The following is a 24,224-nucleotide window of genomic DNA, read 5'->3' as shown; positions in this document are numbered from 1 at the left end:
AGGTCCAGAGAGTGAGAGCGATAGAGAGAGGGAGAGTGAGAGAGGTCCAGAGAGAGAGAGAGACCAACAATGCAGTTCAAGAAATAGAGTTAAGAAAATATTTACTAAGTAAACTAAAGTTAAAAAAATCTAATAAAAAGTAACACAATAAAATTAACAATAACAAAGCTATATACAGGGTATTACGGTACAGAGTCAATGTGGAGGCTATATACAGGGTATTACGGTACAGAGTCAATGTGGAGGCTATATACAGGGTATTACGGTACAGAGTCAATGTGGAGACTATATACAGGGGGTACCGGTACAGAGTCAATGTGGAGGCTATATACAGGGTATTACGGTACAGAGTCAATGTGGAGGCTATATACAGGGTATTACGGTACAGAGTCAATGTGGAGGCTATATACAGGGTATTACGGTACAGAGTCAATGTGGAGGCTATATACAGGGTGTTACGGTACAGAGTCAATGTGGAGGCTATATACAGGGGGTACCAGTACAGAGTCAATGTGGAGGCTATATACAGGGGGTACCAGTACAGAGTCAATGTGGAGGCTATATACAGGGGGTACCGGTACAGAGTCAATGTGGAGGCTATATACAGGGGGTACCAGTACAGAGTCAATGTGGAGGCTATATACAGGGTGTTACGGTACAGAGTCAATGTGGAGGCTATATACAGGGGGTACCGGTACAGAGTCAATGTGGAGGCTATATACAGGGGGTACCAGTACAGAGTCAATGTGGAGGCTATATACAGGGGGTACCGGTACAGAGTCAATGTGGAGGCTATATGCAGGGGGTACCAGTACAGAGTCAATGTGGAGGCTATATACAGGGGGTACCAGTACAGAGTCAATGTGGAGGCTATATACAGGGGGTACCAGTACAGAATCAATGTGGAGGCTATATACAGGGGGTACCAGTACAGAGTCAATGTGGAGGCTATATACAGGGGGTACCAGTACAGAGTCAATGTGGAGGCTATATACAGGGGGTACCAGTACAGAGTCAATGTGGAGGCTATATACAGGGGGTACCAGTACAGAGTCAATGTGGAGGCTATATACAGGGGGTACCAGTACAGAGTCAATGTGGAGGCTATATACAGGGGGTACCAGTACAGAGTCAATGTGGAGACTATATGCATTGGGTACCAGTACAGAGTCAATGTGGAGGCTATATACAGGGGGTACCAGTACAGAGTCAATGTGGAGGCTATATACAGGGGGTACCGGTACAGAGTCAATGTGGAGGCTATATGCAGGGGGTACCAGTACAGAGTCAGTGTGGAGGCTATATACAGGGGGTACCAGTACAGAGTCAATGTGGAGGCTATATACAGGGGGTACCGGTACAGAGTCAATGTGGAGGCTATATACAGGGGGTACCAGTACAGAGTCAATGTGGAGGCTATATACAGGGTGTTACGGTACAGAGTCAATGTGGAGGCTATATACAGGGGGTACCGGTACAGAGTCAATGTGGAGGCTATATACAGGGGGTACCAGTACAGAGTCAATGTGGAGGCTATATACAGGGGGTACCGGTACAGAGTCAATGTGGAGGCTATATGCAGGGGGTACCAGTACAGAGTCAATGTGGAGGCTATATACAGGGGGTACCAGTACAGAGTCAATGTGGAGGCTATATACAGGGGGTACCAGTACAGAATCAATGTGGAGGCTATATACAGGGGGTACCAGTACAGAGTCAATGTGGAGGCTATATACAGGGGGTACCAGTACAGAGTCAATGTGGAGGCTATATACAGGGGGTACCAGTACAGAGTCAATGTGGAGGCTATATACAGGGGGTACCAGTACAGAGTCAATGTGGAGGCTATATACAGGGGGTACCAGTACAGAGTCAATGTGGAGGCTATATACAGGGGGTACCGGTACAGAGTCAATGTGGAGACTATATGCATTGGGTACCAGTACAGAGTCAATGTGGAGGCTATATACAGGGGGTACCAGTACAGAGTCAATGTGGAGGCTATATACAGGGGGTACCGGTACAGAGTCAATGTGGAGGCTATATGCAGGGGGTACCAGTACAGAGTCAGTGTGGAGGCTATATACAGGGTGTTACGGTACAGAGTCAATGTGGAGGCTATATACAGGGTGTTACGGTACAGAGTCAATGTGGAGGCTATATACAGGGGGTACCAGTACAAAGTCAATGTGGAGGCTATATACAGGGGGTACCAGTACAGAGTCAATGTGGAGGCTATATACAGGGGGTACTGGTACAGAGTCAATGTGGAGGCTATATACAGGGGGTACTGGTACAGAGTCAATGTGGAGGCTATATACAGGGTGTTACGGTACAGAGTCAATGTGGAGGCTATATACAGGGTGTTACGGTACAGAGTCAATGTGGAGGCTATATACAGGGTGTTACGGTACAGAGTCAATGTGGAGGCTATATACAGGGTATTACGGTACAGAGTCAATGTGGAGGCTGTATACAGGGTATTACGGTACAGAGTCAATGTGGAGGCTATATACAGGGTATTACGGTACAGAGTCAATGTGGAGGCTATATACAGGGGGTACTGGTACAGAGTCAATGTGGAGGCTATATACAGGGTATTACGGTACAGAGTCAATGTGGAGGCTATATACAGGGTATTATGGTACAGAGTCAATGTGGAGGCTATATACAGGGTATTACGGTACAGAGTCAATGTGGAGGCTATATACAGGGTGTTACGGTACAGAGTCAATGTGGAGGCTATATACAGGGTATTACGGTACAGAGTCAATGTGGAGGCTATATACAGGGTATTACGGTACAGAGTCAATGTGGAGGCTATATACAGGGTGTTACGGTACAGAGTCAATGTGGAGGCTATATACAGGGTGTTGCGGTACAGAGTCAATGTGGAGGCTATATACAGGGTGTTACGGTACAGAGTCAATGTGGAGGCTATATACAGGGTATTACGGTACAGAGTCAATGTGGATGTTATATATAGGGGGTACCGGTACAGAGTCAATGTGGAGGCTATATACAGGGTATTACGGTACAGAGTCAATGTGGATGTTATATATAGGGGGTACCGGTACAGAGTCAATGTGGAGGCTATATACAGGGGGTACCAGTACAGAGTCAATGTGGAGGCTATATATAGGGGGTACCGGTACAGAGTCAATGTGGAGGCTATATACAGGGGGTACCAGTACCGAGTCAACAGGTTCCTTCGAGGTATAACATTTGTACATAGGGGTTAAAGGTAAGGGTAAAGTGACTATCCATAGATAATAAACAGAGAGTAGCAGCAGTGTAAAAACAAAGGAGGGGGGGTTAATGTAAATAGTCCGGGTGGCCATTTGATTAATTGTTCAGCAGTCTTATGGCTTGTGGGTAGAAGCTGTTGAGGAGCCTTTTGGACCTAGACTTTACACTCTGTTAACACTTACCGTGTGGTCGCAGAGAGATCAGTCTATGACTGGGTGACTGAGGGAGGTGTTTAGTCACATGGTCCTTAACTTAGTTAGGGTTCTTTGACAATTTCCTGGGCCTTCCTCTGACACCGCCTGGTATAGAGGTCCTGGATGGCAGTAAGCTCAGCCCCAGTGATGTACTGGGCCGTAAGCACTACCCTCTATAGTGCCTTATGGTCGGATGCCAAGCAGTTGCCATACCAGGTAGTAATGCAACCGGTCAATGCTCTCAATGGTGCAGCTGTATAACTTTTTGAGGATTTAGGGACCCATGCCAAATCTTGTCGTGTCTTCTTCGCGACTGTCTTGGTGTGTTTGGACCATGATAGATCGTTGGTGATGTGGACACCAAGGAAATTTAAACTCTCGACCCGCTATACTTTCAGGCCCGTGGATGTTAATGTGAGCCTGTTCGACCCTCCTTTTCCTATAGTCCACGATCAGCCCTTTTGTCTTGCTCACGTTGAGGAAGAGGTTGTTGTCCTGACACCACACAGCCAGGTCTCTGACCTCCCTATAGTCTCATCGTTGTTGGTGATCAGGCCTCCCACTGTTGTGTCATCGGCAAACTTGATGATGGTGTTGGAGTCATGCCTGGCCGCGCAGTCATGGGTGAACAGGTAGTACAGGAGGGGACTGAGTACACATCCCCTGAGGGGCCCCCGTGTTGAGGATCAGCGTGGCGGATGTGTGGTTGCCTACACTTACCACCTGGGGGTGGCCCATCAGGAAGTCCAGGATCCAGTTGCAGAGGGAGGTGTTTAGTCCCAGGGTCCTTAGCTTAGTGATGAGCTTTGAGGGCACTATGGTGTTGAACGCTGAGCTGTAGTCAATGAATAGCATTCTCACATAGGTGTTCCTTTTGTCCAGGTGGGAAAGGGCAGTGTGGAGTGCAATAGAGATTGCATCATCTGTGGATCTGTTGGGGTGGTATGCAAATTGGAATGTGTCTAGGGTTTCTGGGATGGTGGTGTTGATGTGAGCCATGACCAGCATTTCAAAGCACTTCATGGCTACAGATGTGAGTGCTACTAGGCTGTAGTCATTTAGGAAGGTTACCTTTACATTCTTGGGTACAGGGACTATGGTGGTCTGCTTGAAACATGTGGGTATTACAGACTGGGTCAGGGAGAGGTTGAAAATGTCAGTGACGAGACTTGCCAGCTGGTCTGGCCTCGTGGCCTTGTGAATGTTGACCTGATTAAAGGTCTTGCTGACTTCGGCTACGGAGAGTGTGATCACACAGTCGTCCGGAACAGCTGGTGCTCTCATGCATGATTCAGTGTTACTTGCCTTGAAGCTATAGGATAGAGGGATAGAGTGGTAGAATTGAATTGAATAGAGAGCGAGAGACCAAGAGGGATAGAGAGATAGAGGGATAGAGAGAGAGGTAGGTGGGTAGGTAGGTGGGGGTTAGTGTTGGGGGTGTAGGGACCTGTAGGTGGGTGTTAGTGTTGGGGGTGTAGGGACCTGTGGGAGCCATAATGTTGGGAGCCATAATGTGTGCTTGATTAGGCAGCAATAGACTCTCAGACAGATGGAAGCTGGGCTCCTCCAGGACGGAGGAGGGAAGAAAGAGGACCTGGCCTCAGGGTATCAAGGCTTTGGGGGGCCTCAGGGGGGGTAGAATGGAAGGCTCGTAAATCGCTCTGCGCACAGGGCGCAAGCGGTGGCTTTTCCATGGCAGCGGCTTCTGCGAGCGCAACAAAAATGACAGCTGTATGCTAATGAGGCAGTCTGCTAGGGGGCCCTTAGGAACTCAGTCGGGGTCTCAATTTACTACTGAGAAGTAGAATAGTAGAATACACATGGTACAATTTCTACGTTTGGTGGTACATCTCTTGTTACTTACTGTATGTCAGTTACTGACAGTGACTCAATTAGCCATGTCAGCTAACACTTTTTAGATTGGTAGTTAGCTGGCTAAACTATTTAAAATTGTAGTGATCATGGCGGAATACAGACTGGGAATGCAAGGCCCTGACCTCCCGGGGGTTCCCATTGATTTTGTTAGTCATTCCCACTCAAATATCATATTAACATGGAATAACTCATGACAAAATGTGTAGAATTGCATGAAATTAGCATTAAAAGTGAAAATGTATCTCCACCCCATGGCAAAATGTGCAGAATTACAGGAAATGTACTTTAAAACAAAAAATATTCTCTCCACCATCAAGAGGAGGCCCGGGTGGGGGGCCCGCGACCAAATCTCTCTCAGTGCCCCCAAAACGCTAGAGCCGGCCCTGACTATACACACACACTGCAGGTACAAGCATGAGCAGCTGGTTTCGGGAGGCAGTGTGGGTTGGAGCGCGAAACGTCACTGCAGCACGAGCAGACTGTTGACATTCGGTGTTCTGGTGCTCTGGTGTCCGCTATTCTCCGTTTCTCCGGTGTTCTGATGCTCTGGTGTCCGCTATTCTCCGTTTCTCCGGTGTTCTGATGCTCTGGTGTCCGCTATTCTCCGTTTCTCCGGTGTTCTTCTGAAGTCTTCAGTTCAGACTCTTAATCCGTAACCGGAATATTGGAAATGATAACATTTTGACAATTGAACAGAAGCATCGTTTTTTTCTTTAAACCTTCGTTTTATTTGTATTATTTATGTTTGAGAATTTGGAACTTACTTTTAAACGTGAAATGTTGTTGGATTGTACTCTGCAAAAGATGAAGATATTTGGCAGGTTGGATTACACACTGGTGAGATTTTACTAAATTTACAGTTGCTTATTATAGGATGGTAATACTCATACACATCTCCCAGGGCAACAATAATAACAGCTTTCTACAACAGGGATGGACCTCGGATATATTTCCAAAATGTATTTAGATACTGTTGAGAGTTACAATAGTAGAATACACAAGGTGCAGTATTGGAATGTGGTTATGCGTTAGTAGTTTTTCTTTTGTTAAATCAGTCACTGATAGTCACCTGAATTAGCCCACGTCAGCTAACGTTTTTTTTAGATTGGTCAATTTGATGAGCGGACGGCTATCTAAACTTGTTATCGTGTTCGAATTACCAGCTGGGGTGAGCCAATTGATTTTGTTAGTCAGTCACACTCCGATATATTAAACACTGTAACCATTTCTCTCCGCTCCCATGGCAAAATGTGTAGAATTGCATAAAATGTGTCAGGACGGCCGCCGGCCCATCTGTCTACCATTCACAATGAGATCAGAGCCTGAGGAGGTGTGTGTGTGTGTGTGTGTGTGTGTGTGTGTGTGTGTGTGTTCATCAACAGTTCTGCAATGTTGTCACACACACACACAAAGGGTGGAACAGAACAGAACAGAGTAGAACAACAACAGAGCATAATAATTGCCTTCCAGGAAGGATTATTTTTTTTTTACAGAAATAATAATAATATTAATCTACAAGATGATGTACAGTAGTTCTATTACTTCTGTAGGTTATAGTCCTAGATGACAAGCAGACAGACAGTTCTGTAGGTTATAGTCCTAGATGACAAACAGACAGACAGTTCTGTAGGTTATAGTCCTAGGTGACAAACAGACAGACAGTTCTGTAGGTTATAGTCCTAGGTGACAAACAGACAGACAGTTCTGTAGGTTATAGTCCTAGGTGACAAGCAGACAGACAGTTCTGTAGGTTATAGTCCTAGGTGACAGGCAGACAGACAGTTCTGTAGGTTATAGTCCTAGGTGACAAACAGACAGACAGTTCTGTAGGTTATAGTCCTAGGTGACAAGCAGACAGACAGTTCTGTAGGTTATAGTCCTAGGTGACAGGCAGACAGACAGTTCTGTAGGTTATAGTCCTAGGTGACAAGCAGACAGACAGTTCTGTAGGTTATAGTCCTAGATGACAAGCAGACAGACAGTTCTGTAGGTTATAGTCCTAGGTGACAAGCAGACAGACAGTTCTGTAGGTTATAGTCCTAGATGACAAACAGACAGACAGTTCTGTAGGTTATAGTCCTAGGTGACAAACAGACAGACAGTTCTGTAGGTTATAGTCCTAGGTGACAAACAGACAGACAGTTCTGTAGGTTATAGTCCTAGGTGACAAGCAGACAGACAGTTCTGTAGGTTATAGTCCTAGGTGACAGGCAGACAGACAGTTCTGTAGGTTATAGTCCTAGGTGACAAACAGACAGACAGTTCTGTAGGTTATAGTCCTAGGGGACAAGCAGACAGACAGTTCTGTGGGTTATAGTCCTAGATGACAAGCAGACAGACAGTTCTGTAGGTTATAGTCCTAGGTGACAAGCAGACAGACAGTTCTGTGGGTTATAGTCCTAGATGACAAGCAGACAGACAGTTCTGTAGGTTATAGTCCTAGGTGACAAGCAGACAGACATACAGTTCTGTAGGTTATAGTCCTAGGTGACAGGCAGACAGACAGTTCTGTGGGTTATAGTCCTAGATGACAAGCAGACAGACAGTTCTGTAGGTTATAGTCCTAGGTGACAAGCAGACAGACATACAGTTCTGTAGGTTATAGTCCTAGGTGACAGGCAGACAGACAGTTCTGTAGGTTATAGTCCTAGGTGACAAACAGACAGACAGTTCTGTAGGTTATAGTCCTAGATGACAAGCAGACAGACAGTTCTGTAGGTTATAGTCCTAGGTGACAAGCAGACAGACAGACAGTTCTGTAGGTTATAGTCCTAGGTGACAGGCAGACAGACAGTTCTGTAGGTTATAGTCCTAGGTGACAGGCAGACAGACAGTTCTGTAGGTTATAGTCCTAGGTGACAGGCAGACAGACAGTTCTGTAGGTTATAGTCCTAGGTGACAAACAGACAGACAGTTCTGTAGGTTATAGTCCTAGGTGACAAGCAGACAGACAGTTCTGTAGGTTATAGTCCTAGGTGACAGGCAGACAGACAGTTCTGTAGGTTATAGTCCTAGGTGACAAGCAGACAGACAGTTCTGTAGGTTATAGTCCTAGGTGACAAGCAGACAGACAGTTCTGTAGGTTATAGTCCTAGGTGACAAGCAGACAGACAGTTCTGTAGGTTATAGTCCTAGGTGACAAGCAGACAGACAGTTCTGTAGGTTATAGTCCTAGGTGACAAGCAGACAGACAGTTCTGTAGGTTATAGTCCTAGGTGACAGGCAGACAGACAGTTCTGTAGGTTATAGTCCTAGGTGACAAGCAGACAGACAGTTCTGTAGGTTATAGTCCTAGGTGACAAGCAGACAGACAGTTCTGTAGGTTATAGTCCTAGGTGACAAGCAGACAGACAGTTCTGTAGGTTATAGTCCTAGGTGACAAGCAGACAGACAGTTCTGTAGGTTATAGTCCTAGGTGACAGGCAGACAGACAGTTCTGTAGGTTATAGTCCTAGGTGACAAGCAGACAGACAGTTCTGTAGGTTATAGTCCTAGGTGACAAGCAGACAGACAGACAGTTCTGTAGGTTATAGTCCTAGGTGACAAGCAGACAGACAGTTCTGTAGGTTATAGTCCTAGGTGACAAGCAGACAGACAGACAGTTCTGTAGGTTATAGTCCTAGGTGACAGGCAGACAGACAGTTCTGTAGGTTATAGTCCTAGGTGACAAGCAGACAGACAGTTCTGTAGGTTATAGTCCTAGGTGACAAGCAGACAGACAGTTCTGTAGGTTGTAGTCCTAGGTGACAAGCAGACAGACAGTTCTGTAGGTTATAGTCCTAGGTGACAAGCAGACAGACAGTTCTGTAGGTTATAGTCCTAGGTGACAGGCAGACAGACAGTTCTGTAGGTTATAGTCCTAGGTGACAAGCAGACAGACAGTTCTGTAGGTTGTAGCCCTAGGTGACAAGCAGACAGACAGTTCTGTAGGTTATAGTCCTAGGTGACAAGCAGACAGACAGACAGTTCTGTAGGTTATAGTCCTAGGTGACAAGCAGACAGACAGTTCTGTAGGTTATAGTCCTAGGTGACAAGCAGACAGACAGTTCTGTAGGTTATAGTCCTAGGTGACAAGCAGACAGACAGTTCTGTGGGTTGTAGTCCTAGATGACAAGCAGACAGACAGTTCTGTAGGTTATAGTCCTAGGTGACAAGCAGACAGACAGTTCTGTGGGTTGTAGTCCTAGATGACAAGCAGACAGACAGTTCTGTAGGTTATAGTCCTAGGTGACAGGCAGACAGACAGTTCTGTAGGTTATAGTCCTAGGTGACAAGCAGACAGACAGTTATGTAGGTTGTAGCCCTAGGTGACAGGCAGACAGACAGTTCTGTAGGTTGTAGTCCTAGGTGACAAGCAGACAGACAGTTCTGTGGGTTGTAGTCCTAGGTGACAGGCAGACAGACAGTTTTGTGGGTTGTAGTCCTAGGTGACAGGCAGACAGACAGTTCTGTGGGTTGTAGTCCTAGGTGACAGGCAGACAGACAGTTTTGTGGGTTGTAGTCCTAGGTGACAGGCAGACAGACAGTTCTGTGGGTTGTAGTCCTAGGTGACAAGCAGACAGACAGTTCTGTAGGTTATAGTCCTAGGTGACAGGCAGACAGACAGTTCTGTAGGTTATAGTCCTAGGTGACAAGCAGACAGACAGTTCTGTAGGTTATAGTCCTAGGTGACAAGCAGACAGACAGTTCTGTAGGTTGTAGTCCTAGGTGACAAGCAGACAGACAGTTCTGTAGGTTATAGTCCTAGGTGACAAGCAGACAGACAGTTATGTAGGTTATAGTCCTAGGTGACAAGCAGACAGACAGTTATGTAGGTTGTAGCCCTAGGTGACAGGCAGACAGACAGTTCTGTAGGTTATAGTCCTAGGTGACAAGCAGACAGGCAGTTCTGTAGGTTGTAGCCCTAGGTGACAGGCAGACAGACAGTTATGTAGGTTGTAGCCCTAGGTGACAAGCAGACAGACAGTTCTGTAGGTTATAGTCCTAGGTGACAAGCAGACAGACAGACAGTTCTGTAGGTTGTAGTCCTAGGTGACAAGCAGACAGACAGTTCTGTAGGTTATAGTCCTAGGTGACAAGCAGACAGACAGACAGTTCTGTAGGTTGTAGTCCTAGGTGACAGGCAGACAGACAGTTCTGTAGGTTATAGTCCTAGGTGACAAGCAGACAGACAGACAGTTCTGTGGGTTATAGTCCTAGATGACAAGCAGACAGACAGTTCTAAAGGTTGTAGTCCTAGGTGACAAGCAGACAGACAGTTCTAAAGGTTGTAGTCCTAGGTGACAAGCAGACAGACAGACAGTTCTGTAGGTTGTAGTCCTAGGTGACAGGCAGACAGACAGTTCTGTGGGTTATAGTCCTAGGTGACAAGCAGACAGACAGTTCTGTAGGTTATAGTCCTAGGTGACAAGCAGACAGACAGTTCTGTAGGTTATAGTCCTAGGTGACAAGCAGACAGACAGTTCTGTAGGTTATAGTCCTAGGTGACAAGCAGACAGACAGTTATGTAGGTTGTAGCCCTAGGTGACAGGCAGACAGACAGTTCTGTGGGTTATAGTCCTAGATGACAAGCAGACAGACAGTTCTGTAGGTTATAGTCCTAGGTGACAGGCAGACAGACAGTTCTGTGGGTTATAGTCCTAGATGACAAGCAGACAGACAGTTCTGTAGGTTATAGTCCTAGGTGACAAGCAGACAGACAGTTCTGTAGGTTATAGTCCTAGGTGACAAGCAGACAGACAGTTCTGTAGGTTATAGTCCTAGGTGACAAGCAGACAGACAGTTCTGTAGGTTATAGTCCTAGGTGACAAGCAGACAGACAGTTCTGTAGGTTATAGTCCTAGGTGACAAGCAGACAGACAGTTCTGTAGGTTATAGTCCTAGGTGACAGGCAGACAGACAGATCTGTAGGTTATAGTCCTAGGTGACAAGCAGACAGACAGTTATGTAGGTTATAGTCCTAGGTGACAAGCAGACAGACAGTTATGTAGGTTGTAGCCCTAGGTGACAAGCAGACAGACAGTTCTGTAGGTTATAGCCCTAGGTGACAAGCAGACAGACAGTTCTGTAGGTTATAGTCCAAATAGACAGACAGTTCTGTAGGTTGTAGCCCTAGGTGACAAGCAGACAGACAGTTCTGTGGGTTGTAGTCCTAGGTGACAGGCAGACAGACAGTTTTGTGGGTTGTAGTCCTAGGTGACAGGCAGACAGACAGTTCTGTGGGTTGTAGTCCTAGGTGACAGGCAGACAGACAGTTTTGTGGGTTGTAGTCCTAGGTGACAGGCAGACAGACAGTTCTGTGGGTTGTAGTCCTAGGTGACAAGCAGACAGACAGTTCTGTAGGTTATAGTCCTAGGTGACAGGCAGACAGACAGTTCTGTAGGTTATAGTCCTAGGTGACAAGCAGACAGACAGTTCTGTAGGTTATAGTCCTAGGTGACAAGCAGACAGACAGTTCTGTAGGTTGTAGTCCTAGGTGACAAGCAGACAGACAGTTCTGTAGGTTATAGTCCTAGGTGACAAGCAGACAGACAGTTATGTAGGTTATAGTCCTAGGTGACAAGCAGACAGACAGTTATGTAGGTTGTAGCCCTAGGTGACAGGCAGACAGACAGTTCTGTAGGTTATAGTCCTAGGTGACAAGCAGACAGGCAGTTCTGTAGGTTGTAGCCCTAGGTGACAGGCAGACAGACAGTTATGTAGGTTGTAGCCCTAGGTGACAAGCAGACAGACAGTTCTGTAGGTTATAGTCCTAGGTGACAAGCAGACAGACAGACAGTTCTGTAGGTTGTAGTCCTAGGTGACAAGCAGACAGACAGTTCTGTAGGTTATAGTCCTAGGTGACAAGCAGACAGACAGACAGTTCTGTAGGTTGTAGTCCTAGGTGACAGGCAGACAGACAGTTCTGTAGGTTATAGTCCTAGGTGACAAGCAGACAGACAGACAGTTCTGTGGGTTATAGTCCTAGATGACAAGCAGACAGACAGTTCTAAAGGTTGTAGTCCTAGGTGACAAGCAGACAGACAGTTCTAAAGGTTGTAGTCCTAGGTGACAAGCAGACAGACAGACAGTTCTGTAGGTTGTAGTCCTAGGTGACAGGCAGACAGACAGTTCTGTGGGTTATAGTCCTAGGTGACAAGCAGACAGACAGTTCTGTAGGTTATAGTCCTAGGTGACAAGCAGACAGACAGTTCTGTAGGTTATAGTCCTAGGTGACAAGCAGACAGACAGTTCTGTAGGTTATAGTCCTAGGTGACAAGCAGACAGACAGTTATGTAGGTTGTAGCCCTAGGTGACAGGCAGACAGACAGTTCTGTGGGTTATAGTCCTAGATGACAAGCAGACAGACAGTTCTGTAGGTTATAGTCCTAGGTGACAGGCAGACAGACAGTTCTGTGGGTTATAGTCCTAGATGACAAGCAGACAGACAGTTCTGTAGGTTATAGTCCTAGGTGACAAGCAGACAGACAGTTCTGTAGGTTATAGTCCTAGGTGACAAGCAGACAGACAGTTCTGTAGGTTATAGTCCTAGGTGACAAGCAGACAGACAGTTCTGTAGGTTATAGTCCTAGGTGACAAGCAGACAGACAGTTCTGTAGGTTATAGTCCTAGGTGACAAGCAGACAGACAGTTCTGTAGGTTATAGTCCTAGGTGACAGGCAGACAGACAGATCTGTAGGTTATAGTCCTAGGTGACAAGCAGACAGACAGTTATGTAGGTTATAGTCCTAGGTGACAAGCAGACAGACAGTTATGTAGGTTGTAGCCCTAGGTGACAAGCAGACAGACAGTTCTGTAGGTTATAGCCCTAGGTGACAAGCAGACAGACAGTTCTGTAGGTTATAGTCCAAATAGACAGACAGTTCTGTAGGTTGTAGCCCTAGGTGACAAGCAGACAGACAGTTCTGTAGGTTATAGTCCTAGGTGACAAGCAGACAGACAGTTCTGTAGGTTATAGTCCTAGGTGACAAGCAGACAGACAGTTCTGTAGGTTGTAGCCCTAGGTGACAAGCAGACAGACAGTTATGTAGGTTGTAGCCCTAGGTGACAAGCAGACAGACAGTTCTGTAGGTTATAGTCCTAGGTGACAAGCAGACAGACAGTTCTGTAGGTTATAGTCCTAGGTGACAAGCAGACAGACAGTTCTGTAGGTTATAGTCCTAGGTGACAAGCAGACAGACAGTTCTGTAGGTTATAGTCCTAGGTGACAAGCAGACAGACAGTTCTGTAGGTTATAGTCCTAGATGACAAGCAGACAGACAGTTCTGTAGGTTATAGTCCTAGGTGACAAGCAGACAGACAGACAGTTCTGTAGTTGCAGCGTGTGGATAACCCCAGAGGTCATCTCCTGTTCTATGGTGTTTAGAACCCATCCCTGAAATGTAACTTTTTAGTCCCCGCCAGCTTCTGTTGTTGCAAGAATGGGTATTGGAGAACAAATGTGTTATCTGTGTAGAAACCTTGAGGATCTTTTCATAGACAGGAGTATTTGAGCTAGTGATGCTTACACAATGATCTGCGTCATACACTATGTTGGATTCCGTTCCGTTCTGTGTGTGTGTGTGTGTGTGTGTGTGTGTGTGTGTCTCTCAGTGCAGCTCCAAATCTATACAGTATTCCAGGTGGTAGCCACCTTGGTGCAGACCAAAAGCATGGCCACAACAATTAACAGTAATTTAACACATGCCATCTCCTTCCCTCCCTCCATCCACCCCTCCCTCCATCTCTTCCTTCCTCCGCCTCCTCAACCTAGTCCTCAGTGTGTGACGAAGGACCTAGGAGATATGAGAGGTCCTGACAGTGATTGTGTGTGTGTGTGTGTGTGTGTGAGAGAGAGAGATGAGTGGTCCTGACAGTGAATGTGTGTGTGTGTGTGTGTGTGTGTGTGTGTGTGTGTGTGTGTGTGTGTGTGTGTGTGTGTGTGTGTGTGTGTGTGAGAGAGATGAGTGTGTGTGTGTGTGTGAGAGAGATGAGTGGTCCTGGTGTCTTGTCTGATCAACATATGTCTTGTTTTAGTGAAGCTGATATAACCTGATACGTATAGTGTATTCTGAAAGTATTCAGACCCCTTGACTTTTTCCACATTTTGTTACGTTACAGCCTTATTCTAAAATTGATTAAATCTACACACAATACTCTAAAATGACAAAGCAAAAACAGGGTTTATAGAAAATTTTGCAAATGTATTACAAAAAAATTGGTAATAAGTATTCATAAGTATTCAGACCCTTTACTCAGTACTTTGTTGAAGCCCCTTTGGCAGTGATTACAGCCTAGAGTTTTCTTGGGTATGACGCTACAAGCTTGGCACACCTGTATTTGGGGAGTTTCTACCATTCTTCTCTGCAGATCCTCTCAAGCTCTTGTCAGGTTGGATGGGGAGCGTCGCTGCACAGCTATTTTCAGGTCTCTCCAGAGATGTTAGATCGGGTTCAAGTCCAGGCTCTGGCTGGGCAACTCAAGGACATTCAGAGACTTGTCCCAAAGCCACTCCTGCATTGTCTTGGGTGTGTGCTTAGGGTCGTTGTCCTGTTGGAAGGTGAACAGTCTGAGGTCTTGAGTGTTCTGGAGCAGGTTTTCATTAAGCATCTCTCTGTACTTTGCTCCGTTCATCGGTCCCTCGATCTTGACTAGTCTCCCAGTCCTTGTCGCTGAAAAACATCCCCACAGCATGATGCTACCACCACCATGCTTCACCGTAGGGATGGTGCCAGGTTTCCTCCAGACATGATGCTTGGCATTCAGGCCAAAGAGTTCAATCTTGGTTTCATCAGACCAGAGAATGTTGTTTCTCATGGACTGAGAGTCTTTAGGTGCATTTTGGAAAACTCCAAGTGGGCTGTCTTGTGTCTTTTATTGAGGAGTGTCTTCTGTCTGGCAACTCTACCATAAAGGCCTGATTAGTGCAGTGCTTCAGAGATGGTTGTCGTTCTGGAAGGTTCTCCCATCTCCAAAGAGCAACTCTGGTGCTCTGGCATGGAATCATGTGACCAAGACCCTTCTCCCACGATTGCTCAGTTTGGCTGGGCAGCCAGCTCTAGGAAGAGTCTTGGTGGTTCCAAACTTTTTCCATTTAAGAATGATGGAGGCCACTGTGTTCTTGGAGAACTTCAAAGCCGTAAGGTAACCGGAAGGTTGCAAGTTCAAACCCAGAGCTGACAAGGTACAAATCTGTCGTTCTGCCCCTGAACAGGCAGTTAACCCACTGTTCCTAGGCCGTCATTGAAAATAAGAATTTGTTCTTAACTGACTTGCCTAGTTAAATAAAGGTTAAAAATATATATATATCTTTCCTCTGTATCAAACAGCATCCATTGGGCAACACCAGTGAATGATTGACAGCCCCATACCCCCCCCCCCCCCCATTTAACTATCTGTCAACCTGTTTGTTCTCAGACAAACATAAGGCTGTTTCCTGGGGATAGTCTAGTTTCCCACCAGCTTATCTAAAAACCATTAGGTCACAGAACAGCATTCTGTCCCCTCTGCAAGTTCTCTATGACATACTGTACACTACAGTGGAGGCTGGTGGGAGATGCTATAGAAGGACTGGCTCATTGTAATGCCTGGAATGGAATAAATGAAATGGTATCAAACATATGGAAACCACATGACTCCATTCCATTTACTCTGTTCCAGCCATTTCACAGAGCCTGTCCTCCTATAGCCCCTCGCACCAGCCTCCACTGGTTTGTCACTAAGGCTGTTTGGGTTATTGTATTCACAGGGCCGTATGCAGAAATCTTATTTTACATCTCGAGTCTGAGGCGGTTGTTGTTTAAGTCTCTTAAGATTCAGTCCATCTGTGAGAGGATATGCTGCGAGCCTACAGTACAATTAGCTCTTATGTAAACAAAGTATATATATATATATATAGATATAGATATAGATATTGATGGTTTGGGATGAGTTGGATCGCAAAGTGAAGGAAAATCAGCCAACAAGTGTCAGCATATGTGGGAATTCCTTCTAAACTGTTGGAAAAGCATTCCAGGTGAAGCTGGTTGAGAGAATGGCAGGAGGGTGCAAAGCTATCATCAAGGCGAAGGTGTGGCTAAAAAAATATATATATATTTATATTTTACTGTATGTAATATACAGTACCAGTCAAAAGTTTGGACACACCATCTAATTTTTACTATTTTCTACATTGTAGAATAATAGTGAAGACATCACAACTATGAAATAACACATATGGAATCATGTAGTAACCAAAAAAGTGTACCACACCTTTGCCTTCACTTTGCGGTGCAACTCATCCCAAACCATCTCAACTGGGTTGAGGTCGGGTGATTGTGGAGGCCAGGTCATCTGATGCAGCACTCCATCTCTCTCCTTCTTGGTCAAATAGCCCTTACACAGCTTGGAGGTGTGTTGGTTCATTGTCCTGTTGAAAAACAAACAATAGTCCCACTAAACGCAAACCAGATGGCATATCGCTGCAGAATGCTGTTGTAGCCTTGCTGGTTAAGTGTGCCTTGAATTCCAAATAAATCACTGAGTGTCACCAGCAAAGCACCCCCACACCATCACACCTCCTCCTCCATGCTTCACGGTGGGAATCACACATGCAGAGATCATCCGTTCACCTACTCTGCATCTCACAAAGACACGGTGGTTGGAACCAAAAATCTCAAATTTCAACTCCAGACCAAATGGCAGATTTCCACTGGTCTAATGTCCATTACTCATGTTTCTTGGCCCAAGCAAATCTCTTCTTATTGGTGTCCTTTAGTAGTGGTTTCTTTGCAGCAATTTGACCATGAAGGCCTGATTCACGCAGTCTCCTCTGAACAGTTGATGTTGAGATGTGTTTGTTACTTGAACTCTGTGAAGCATTTATTTGGGGTGAAATCTGAGGCTGGTAACTCTAATGAACTTATCCTCTGCAGCAGAGGTAACTCTGGGTCTTCCTTTCCTGTGGCGGTCCTCATGAGAGACAGTTATCTCTAATGAACTTATCCTCTGCAGCAGAGGTAACTCTGGGTCTTCCTTTCCTGTGGCGGTCCTCATGAGAGACAGTTATCTCTAATGAACTTATCCTCTGTAGCAGAGGTAACTCTGGGTCTTCCTTTCCTGTGGCGGTCCTCATGAGAGACAGTTATCTCTAATGAACTTATCCTCTGTAGCAGAGGTAACTCTGGGTCTTCCTTTCCTGTGGCGGTCCTCATGAGAGACAGTTATCTCTAATGAACTTATCCTCTGCAGCAGAGGTAACTCTGGGTCTTCCTTTCCTGTGGCGGTCCTCATGAGAGACAGTTATCTCTAATGAACTTATTCTCTGCAGCAGAGGTAACTCTGGGTCTTCCTTTCCTGTGGCGGTCCTCATGAGAGACAGTTATCTCTAATGAACTTATTCTCTGCAGCAGAGGTAACTCTGGGTCTTCCTTTCCTGTGGCGGTCCTCATGAGAGACAGTTATCTCTAATGAACTTATCCTCTGCAGCAGAGGTAACTCTGGGTCTTCCTTTCCTGTGGCGGTCCTCATGAGAGACAGTTATCTCTAATGAACTTATCCTCTGTAGCAGAGGTAACTCTGGGTCTTCCTTTCCTGTGGCGGTCCTCATGAGAGACAGTTATCTCTAATGAACTTATCCTCTGTAGCAGAGGTAACTCTGGGTCTTCCTTTCCTGTGGAGGTCCTCATGAGAGACAGTTATCTCTAATGAACTTATCCTCTGCAGCAGAGGTAACTCTGGGTCTTCCTTTCCTGTGGCGGTCCTCATGAGAGACAGTTATCTCTAATGAACTTATCCTCTGCAGCAGAGGTAACTCTGGGTCTTCCTTTCCTGTGGCGGTCCTCATGAGAGACAGTTATCTCTAATGAACTTATCCTCTGTAGCAGAGGTAACTCTGGGTCTTCCTTTCCTGTGGCGGTCCTCATGAGAGACAGTTATCTCTAATGAACTTATCCTCTGTAGCAGAGGTAACTCTGGGTCTTCCTTTCCTGTGGAGGTCCTCGTGAGAGACAGTTATCTCTAATGAACTTATTCTCTGCAGCAGAGGTAACTCTGGGTCTTCCTTTCCTGTGGCGGTCCTCATGAGAGACAGTTATCTCTAATGAACTTATCCTCTGCAGCAGAGGTAACTCTGCGTCTTCCTTTCCTGTGGCGGTCCTCATGAGAGACAGTTATCTCTAATGAACTTATCCTCTGCAGCAGAGGTAACTCTGGGTCTTCCTTTCCTGTGGCGGTCCTCATGAGAGACAGTTATCTCTAATGAACTTATCCTCTGTAGCAGAGGTAACTCTGGGTCTTCCTTTCCTGTGGCGGTCCTCATGAGAGACAGTTATCTCTAATGAACTTATCCTCTGCAGCAGAGGTAACTCTGGGTCTTCCTTTCCTGTGGTGGTCCTCATGAGAGACAGTTATCTCTAATGAACTTATCCTCTGCAGCAGAGGTAACTCTGGGTCTTCCTTTCCTGTGGTGGTCCTCATGAGAGACAGTTTCATCATAGCGCTTGATAGTTTCTGCAACTGCACTTGAAGAAATGTTCAAAGTTCTTGAAATGTTCCTGGTTGATTGACCTTGTCATGTCTTAAAGTAATGATGGACTGTTGTTTCTCTTTGCTTATTTGAGCTCTTCTTGCCATAATATGGACTTTTTACCAAATAGGGCTATCTTCTGTATACCACCCCTACCTTGTCACAACACAGCTGATTGGCTCAAACACATTAAGAAGGAAAGAAATACCATACATTAACTTTTAACAATGCACACCTGTTAATTGAAATGCATTCCTGGTGACTACCTCATGAAGCTGGTTGAGGTAATGCCTAGAGTGTGCAAAGCTGTCATCAAGGCAAAGGGTGGCTACTTTGATTTGTTTAACACTTTTTTGGTTACTACATGATTCCATATGTGTTATTTCATAGTTGTGATGTCTTCACTGTTATTCTACAATGTAGAAAATAGTAAAGATAAAGAAAAACCCTTGAATGAGTAGGTGTGTCCAAACTTTTGACTGTTGTGTGTGTGTGTATATACAGTGCCTTGCGAAAGTATTCGGCCCCCTTGAACTTTGCGACCTTTTGCCACATTTCAGGCTTCAAACATAAAGATATAAAACTGTATTTTTTTGTGAAGAATCAACAACAAGTGGGACACAATCATGAAGTGGAACGACATTTATTGGATATTTCAAACTTTTTTAACAAATCAAAAACTGAAAAATTGGGCGTGCAAAATTATATATATAAAAAATATATATATATATATATTCACACAAAAAAAAAGTTAAACTGTATATTATGTTACTGTGTAGTAAATAAATAAATATATATATATTTACTGCACAGGAACATAATATACAGTTGTACCGTAGTTCATACTACAGGAATTGTTATTTTCTTGCCCAGTTAGCTTTAAAGATTTACAGTTGACTTCAGACCCTAACCACAGTCTCTCTCCCCCGTAAGTTAGCTACAGACACAAACATTAACCCTCCTATCCTCTCCTCTGTAAGTTAGCAACAGACACAGACATTAACCCTCCTCTCCTCTCCTCTGTAAGTTAGCAACAGACACAAACATTAACCCTCCTCTCCTCTGTAAGTTAGCTACAGACACAGACATTAACCCTCCTCTCCTCTGTAAGTTAGCAACAGACACAGACATTAACCCTCCTCTCCTCTCCTCTGTAAGTTAGCAACAGACACAGACATTAACCCTCCTCTCCTCTCCTCTGTAAGTTAGCAACAGACACAAACATTAACCCTCCTCTCCTCTGTAAGTTAGCTACAGACACAGACATTAACCCTCCTCTCCTCTCCTCTGTAAGTTAGCAACAGACACAGACATTAACCCTCCTCTCCTCTCCTCTGTAAGTTAGCTACAGACACAGACATTAACCCTCCTCTCCTCTGTAAGTTAGCTACAGACACAGACATTAACCCTCCTCTCCTCTCCTCTGTAAGTTAGCAACAGACACAGACATTAACCCTCCTCTCCTCTCCTCTGTAAGTTAGCTACAGACACAAGCATTAACCCTACTCTCCTCTCCTCTGTATGTTAGCAACAGACACAAACATTAACCCTCCTCTCCTCTGTAAGTTAGCTACAGACACAGACATTAACCCTCCTCTCCTCTCCTCTGTAAGTTAGCTACAGACACAGACATTAACCCTCCTCTCCTCTCCTCTGTAAGTTAGCTACAGACACAGACATTAACCCTCCTCTCCTCTCCTCTGTAAGTTAGCAACAGACACAAACATTAACCCTCCTCTCCTCTGTAAGTTAGCTACAGAAACAGACATTAACCCTCCTCTCCTCTCCTCTGTAAGTTAGCTACAGACACAGACATTAACCCTCCTCTCCTCTGTAAGTTAGCTACAGACACAGACATTAACCCTCCTCTCCTCTCCTCTGTAAGTTAGCAACAGACACAGACATTAACCCTCCTCTCCTCTCCTCTGTAAGTTAGCTACAGACACAAGCATTAACCCTACTCTCCTCTCCTCTGTAAGTTAGCAACAGACACAAACATTAACCCTCCTCTCCTCTGTAAGTTAGCTACAGACACAGACATTAACCCTCCTCTCCTCTCCTCTGTAAGTTAGCTACAGACACAGACATTAACCCTCCTCTCCTCTCCTCTGTAAGTTAGCTACAGACACAGACATTAACCCTCCTCTCCTCTCCTCTGTAAGTTAGCAACAGACACAGACATTAACCCTCCTCTCCTCTCCTCTGTAAGTTAGCTACAGACACAGACATTAACCCTCCTCTCCTCTCCTCTGTAAGTTAGCTACAGACACAAACATTAACCCTCCTCTCCTCTGTAAGTTAGCTACAGACACAGACATTAACCCCAGTCTCCCCCTCCCTCCCTTTGTCTTGGTCTCTAGGACTTCTCCTATGATGATAATAAGGTGGAGTTCAACGTGGACGCTCCTAACGGAGTGGTGATGGAAGGTTACCTGTTCAAGAGGGCCTCCAATGCCTTCAAGACCTGGAACAGGTGAGATAGAAACACCTGTCTTACACCTCAACTACAACACCTTTCCAGAAATAAGTCCCTCACTGTTGCCGCTTGTTATAGACCCCCCTCTGCCCCCAGCTGTGCCCTGGGGGCATATGACACCATATGTGAATGAATTGCCCCCTGTTTATCTTCAGAGTTTGCACTGTTAGCTGACCTAAACTGGGATATGCTTAACACCCCAGCCATCCTATAATCTAAGCTAGATGCCCTCAATCTCACACAAATCATCAAGGAACCTACCAGGTACAACCCTAAATCTGTAAACACGGGCACCCTCATAGATATCATCCTGACCAACCTGCCCTCTAAATACACCACTGCTGTCTTCAACCAGGATCTCTCAGCGATCACTGCCCATAATGGGTCTTCGGTCAAAAAAAACACCCCTCATCACTGTCAAACACTCCCTAAAACACTTCAGCGAGCAGGCCTTTCTAATCGATCTGGCCCGGGTATCCTGGAAGGATATTGACCTCCTTCCGTCAGTAGAGGATGCCTAGTTATTCTTTAAGTGCTTTTCTCACCATCTTAAATAAGCCCCTTTCAAAAAATGTAGAACTAAGAACAGATATAGTCCTTGGTTCACTCCAGACCTGACTGCCCTTGACCAGCACAAAAACATTCTGTGGCGTTCTGCATTAGCATCGAATAGCCCCGCGATATGCAACTAAATCCACGATAATCGAGAATTTCAATAGCATCTCCAATCCAAAATTAAATCTAGAATTGGCTTCCTATTTCGCAACAAAGCCTCCTTCACTCATGTTGACAAACATACCCTCATAAAACTGACTATCCTACCGATCCTTGACTTCGGCGATGTCATTTACAAAATAGCCTCCAACACTCTACTCAGCAAATTGGATTGTGTTATTGACTGTACGTTTGTTTATTCCATGTGTAACTCTGTGTCGTTGTTTGTGTCACACGGCTTTGCTTGATCTTGGCCAGGCCGCAGTTGTAAATGAGAACTTGTTCTCAACTGGCCTACCTGGTTAAATAAAGGTGAAATAAACAAATGTAAAAACACAACAGTACTGTTTGATTCAGAGTGGTACTTCATCTAACTCAGTCTCCTCTTGTCTCCTCTCCTCCTCTCTAATCCTTTCCTCCCCTCCTCCTCTCTCCTTCCAGACGGTGGTTCTCCATACAGAACAGCCAGCTGGTCTACCAGAAGCGACTTAAGGTAAGAAAAGAACTGGGACTTTTGAAAGGATAGCTATGTAATCCGCCTGAATGCCGGTCTGTTTGTGCCATCATTAGGCTGGTGGCCAATCATCAACAAAGGGGCTTTAGTTATTGAGATACCCCTACAAACTCATGTTACCCAATATTACAAGCTCTGATATTGCTAACATTTGGAACACAAGTAGTCAGTTGCCTTCCCAACATAAACGAACAGCAGTCGGATATCTTAATGCATCTAGGAAATATAGACCTGTAAAGAGAAAGATACAATAGGAGGAAATATCAACTATGAATATTTTTGATGAATTTAAACTTTCCAAGTCAAATGTGGTCTCATTCAGTGCTGTTGTATGATCCTGTCCTACACATTTATTACATTCCAGCCAATGAGCCCGTCTTCCTGTAGCTCCTCCCATCAGCCTTCTCGACTCCAAATCCGTTATTTCATCCAAAAATCCAATATGACTGCCATTATACCATTAAATGGTGGTTTAATCAGCTGTTGTCAGCGGTGTATAGGTGAGGACGGAGTCAAGCAGGACGGAGTAAAAAATAACGTACTTTACTCTGGGAAAATAACCAGTACAATAAATCCACGTGGGGAACTACAAACCCTAACACACAAGACTAACACATAACGGAACAATCACGCACCAACACATAACGGGAACCACAGGGTTAAATAGGGAAATAATAATAACTGAATGGGAACCAGGTGTGTACAATCAAGACATAACAAATGGAAAACAGAAACATGGATCGGTGGCAGCCAGAAAGACAGTGACGACGAGCGCCAAACGCCTCCCGAACAAGGAGAGGGAACCAACTTCGGCGGAACCTGTTTTAGGTTTTAAATGAGAGACGTCTTTTAGATGTGTGTACTGTACCTATGACCTGTACTCAATACCAATGTTGTGTCATTAAACTAGACGTGTGTACTGTACCTGTGACCTGTACTCAATACCAATGTTGTGTCATTAAACTAGACGTGTGTACTGTACCTATGACCTGTACTCAATACCAATGTTGTGTCATTAAACTAGACGTGTGTACTGTACCTATCACCTGTACTCAATACCAATGTTGTGTCATTAAACTAGACGTGTGTACTGTACCTATCACCTGTACTCAATACCAATGTTGTGTCATTAAGCTATGTTGGGCATCCAGTAGGCTAATGTTCCTATAGACCCAGTAAGACCAGCAGTAGGCCTGCCATAAATAAACACCATTGTCTGGATATAGCAAAGACAGCAGACTGCTTGGCAGCACCAAATATTCCAAGACATGAAGTCTCTTTTGGGAAACAATGAGGCAACTGGGAGGCTCAAACAAAAGACAAGATGAACTCTGGACACCCTCTCCCTAGCTCTACAACTTGTGGAATACCAACCTGGACACCCTCTCCCTAGCTCTACAACTTGTGGAATACCAACCTGGACACCCTCTCCCTAGCTCTACAACTTGTGGAATACCAACCTGGACACCCTCTCCCTAGCTCTACAACTTGTGGAATACCAACCTGGACACCCTCTCCCTAGCTCTACAACTTGTGGAATACCAACCTGGACACCCTCTCCCTAGCTCTACAACTTGTGGAATACCAACATGGACACCCTCTCCCTAGCTCTACAACTTGTGGAATACCAACCTGGACACCGTCTCCCTAGCTCTACAACTTGTGGAATACCAACCTGGACACCCTCTCCCTAGCTCTACAACTTGTGGAATACCAACC

The 24,224-nt window shown here is 45.2% G+C and overlaps 1 protein-coding gene across 3 annotated transcripts in view; it reads left to right on the top strand.

The window, feature by feature from the left end:
* Positions 1–24,224, top strand: part of LOC110511195 (arf-GAP with coiled-coil, ANK repeat and PH domain-containing protein 3) — a 158,866-nt gene that overhangs the window by 99,456 nt on the left and 35,186 nt on the right. For all 3 annotated transcript variants that reach the window (XM_036984260.1, XM_036984261.1, XM_036984262.1), the window contains exons 11-12: positions 21,162–21,274; positions 22,433–22,484. In XM_036984260.1, coding sequence (XP_036840155.1) covers positions 21,162–21,274; positions 22,433–22,484 — 165 coding nt within the window. The remainder of the gene's footprint in view (positions 1–21,161; positions 21,275–22,432; positions 22,485–24,224) is intronic.

This window comes from Oncorhynchus mykiss, chromosome 7, assembly GCF_013265735.2.
Source record: "Oncorhynchus mykiss isolate Arlee chromosome 7, USDA_OmykA_1.1, whole genome shotgun sequence".
Classification (NCBI taxonomy): Eukaryota; Metazoa; Chordata; class Actinopteri; order Salmoniformes; family Salmonidae; genus Oncorhynchus; species Oncorhynchus mykiss.
This window is presented reverse-complemented; position numbering and strand designations above follow the sequence as displayed.